This window comes from Ursus maritimus, unplaced genomic scaffold (assembly GCF_017311325.1).
Source record: "Ursus maritimus isolate PB19 unplaced genomic scaffold, ASM1731132v1 scaffold_6, whole genome shotgun sequence".
Lineage (NCBI taxonomy): Eukaryota > Metazoa > Chordata > Mammalia > Carnivora > Ursidae > Ursus > Ursus maritimus.
The window spans coordinates 69,067,996-69,071,545 of record NW_024426774.1 but is presented as its reverse complement, the minus strand read 5'-3'; the positions used below and the strand labels follow the sequence as shown (position 1 = coordinate 69,071,545).

Genomic DNA, 3,550 nt, shown 5'->3' with positions numbered 1-3,550 from the left:
TTTTTTTTTTTTTTTTTTTAATTTGTTTTGTTGTTTAGATTTCTCATAGAAGTGAAATCATATGGTATTCGGTACAAGTCCCTGTGGTTTTAGGTAGTGTAGATTATAACTGGAATGACAAGTCCTTCTTCGTTATTTTTCTTTAAAAAAGTTCCTGGTCATATTAGTAAAGGAAGTAAGTGTATGTTGGCATATATCTGAATTTATTATTGAGCCCCATTTAGCATTCTTATTTGTGTGGTGGGATCAGGGAATGATATGATCTTTTTCTTGAATTCTTATGATGCTTTTTCCGTAGCCACTCTTGGAGTCTGTGCCTTACGAAGAAGCACTGGCAAACCGCCGGGTCCTTCTTAGCTCTACGGAAAGTCGAGAAGGCCTTGCGCAACAGGTATGGCACCTGGCAAATCATGCTACTTGTTAAAAGAGCATAAATGTTAAATCCCCTGCAGAAGGCTTTTAACATAGAACAATTTAAGAGGCTATATAAGTAAACATGTAAAATTAATGGTTTAACACATGCTAAAAAGCACCATAAGTATAATTCATTGAAGAATGTTTGTTGATACTTTAAATAAGTCATCTTGATTCAGTTGGTGTTGTGGTTGCCACTAAAGTAATAGCAACACACTTGGGACACAGTGATTCTTTTTTTCTCTAGGCACTAGATTTAAATGTCAGGAATAATAAGGCAAAAAAGGGGAGGGAGCTAGAGACTCTGACTTATTTTTATTTCTCAAATGATCAGTAATGAAACATTTCCAATGTTCAGTCAGTTGGTCAGTTGAATTTGGGGGCTAGGTGGAGGTACGAGGGACTGACTTTTCCAGAAGTTGGTGCCCACTGACAGTGGTTTAGCTTTTGTCAGAGACTTATTCCCTTCAACGGCAGGCTAGCCTTAAGTTTTGTAAGTATTTATCTTAAAAGAGACTGCAGATAAATTCACCTGAGACTTTATTTTGTCTATGCTGGCAGATATCACTTATCTTTTCAACATCAATATGCTGGGATGTTGGAACTGAAAATTTAATTCAGAGAGTAATTCCCGAAAAACAAGAATTCCTGGCATAAACAATCAAATGGAGAATACTTTAAAAATTGATTTTCAATTTTCTTCTTATTTTATGTAAGGAAAGTAAGGCTCAAAGAAATGAAGCAGCTTTTACCCAAGGTAGCTAGTAAGTGGGAAGAGCTGTCTGGCTTCAGAGCTGTTGCTTTTCCCAGGCCATGGTTGACCAGCTGCAGGCTAGTCTGATAAGCACTCCAGGCGTCACTTCCTGCCTCTCTGAAGTGAGGATAATATCTGCCTTTCAGGGTCGTGTAAGGATTAATTGAGCCAAGGGGAGGCAGTGTGATACAGTGAAAAGAATCAGAGTTGTGAGCCAGACAGATGGAGTCCCAAATCCTTGCTCTGCCATTTGCTGGCTTAGCAGGTGGTTCAGCTGCTGGGAGCTTTAGTCTGCTCTTTGAGAAATGAGAATTGAAGGACTGTGAAGCTTCAGTGGGATAATGGCAGGAAAGTACCATGAACAGTGTCTGCTGCATGGTAATTGTTCAACATGATAGTTGGTAAAGCATTTGGAATTCACTGTAAGCTTGCTTTTATTTTCATGTAATTCTCAAGCTTTTATTTGTCCTGAGAATTAATTTTTTATACTAATTGAATAGAGTATAACATACTTTAAAAAAGCATACAAATAGTTAATGTATAGTTGACCCTTGAACAATGTGGGGGTTTGGGGCATTGACACCCCCTCCTCCCCGTGCAGTCGAAAATCCATGTATAACTTTTGACTCCCCAAAAACTTAACTACTAATAGCCTACTGTTGACTGGAAGCCTTACTAATGAAATAAACAGCTGATTAATACATATATATTATGTGTATTATATACCACATTCTTACAATAAAGTAAGCTAGAGAAAAGATGTTAAGAAAATCATAAGAGAAAATACATTAATAGTACTGTACTGTATTTATTGAAACAAATTCTTGTGTAAGTGGATCCATGTAGTTCAAACCTGGGTTGTTCAAGGGCCAACTGTATATCTCAGTGAATTTTCACAAGAAAACATACTGATGTGACTAGCACCTAGATAAAAGCTTTTTAAAAGAACATTTCTTTATGTAAGATATACCTTTAAAAAAAAATTGCCAGAAGCCTTCCTCATGCTCCTTTCCAGTTATTACTTTCCCTTCCCCCAAAGAGAACCATCATCCTGCATCCTAGCACAGTAGATTAGTGGAAAGTTCGGTAAATGGACTTTTCATTCAATGAGGTTATATAATATGTATTTTTTCAGGTCTGGCTTCTTTTATCCAACATGTTTGTAATACTCATCCATGTTAGTAATCTTAATCTGTCCATTTTCATTGTTGTTTAGTATTCTACTGTGTGAATAGGCATTACTCTTTTTTACTGCCTATGAGTATTTGGGTAGTTTCAGGTGTTTGGCTGTCCTGGTGCTACCGTGAGCGTCCTTACACATGTCTTCTGGTAAACATGCGCACTGTTCTATCTACCTGGAAGTAGAATTGCTGGGACGTAGGGTATGATGTTGTCAGCTTTAAAGATCCAGCCAGTTTTTCAAAGTGTGTGTCCCAAATTCCAGTCCTCCCAGCACTAGATGGTAGTTGCATATTTGCTCCACAAATACGCCCACCTTTGTATTTTCTGTCTTTTTAATTGTAGTCATGTGGGTGGTTTTAAATTGCTTTTTCTTGATAGTGACATTGAATACCTTCTTTTTCATGTTTTTAGTCTTGTTCAATGTCTGTTCAGGTCTTTTTTTTTTCCCCTATTTTTCTACTGGGTTGTCTATCTTTTTCTTACTAATTTGTAGAAGATTCTTTATATTCTAGATAGTAGTCCTCTGTTGGATACATGCTTTGCAGATGCCTTCCATTTTGTGGCTTTCCTTTTCGCTCTATTAATGATATCTTTTGATGAATAGAGATTTTAAATTTTACTCTCCACTTTCTCAGTTTCTGGTTGTGCTTTTTGTATCTTGTTCAGTATTTCCTTTTCCCTGTTTAGCAATCAGGCTTTTTTGTTTTTACTTCTGGGAGGTAGTTGGGGGTTGATGTTCTGTGAAGCCTTTCTTGAGCCACTAAGTTTTATCTGCATCATCCTCTAAGGTGCAGAACTCTATTGCTTTTCAAGGTTCAGCAGAGTTTGGAAAAGATCTCTAAACTGGAACAGGAAAAAGAACATTGGATGTTGGAAGCACAGTTAGCCAAAATCAAGCTGGAGAAAGAAAACCAGCGAATTGCAGATAAGCTGAGGAGTACGAGCAGTGGGCAGGGCCTCGGGCTGGCCCAGGAAAATGCCACGGGGGTCAATGTGGCGGGCCAGGAAGAAGCCTCAGCCAAGGCTGTGTTGGAGCCTGCTCAAAGCACCAGTCTGGTAAGTGTCGTCTTCTTTTTTTTTTTTAATGCCAGTTGTTAAGAACTTAACATAGTGTTTGGTGTTAACCGTCTAAATTACAAGTCAGTGAGGGGCCCCTGGGTGAGTCAGTCAACATCTGACTCTTGATTTTTTTTTTTTTTT

The 3,550-nt window shown here is 38.0% G+C and overlaps 1 protein-coding gene across 1 annotated transcript in view; it reads left to right on the top strand.

The window, feature by feature from the left end:
* Positions 1–3,550, top strand: part of PPP1R21 (protein phosphatase 1 regulatory subunit 21) — a 61,062-nt gene that overhangs the window by 43,749 nt on the left and 13,763 nt on the right. The window contains exons 16-17 of the mRNA XM_040623497.1: positions 299–391; positions 3,164–3,406. Of these exons, the coding sequence (XP_040479431.1) occupies positions 299–391; positions 3,164–3,406 (336 nt within the window). The remainder of the gene's footprint in view (positions 1–298; positions 392–3,163; positions 3,407–3,550) is intronic.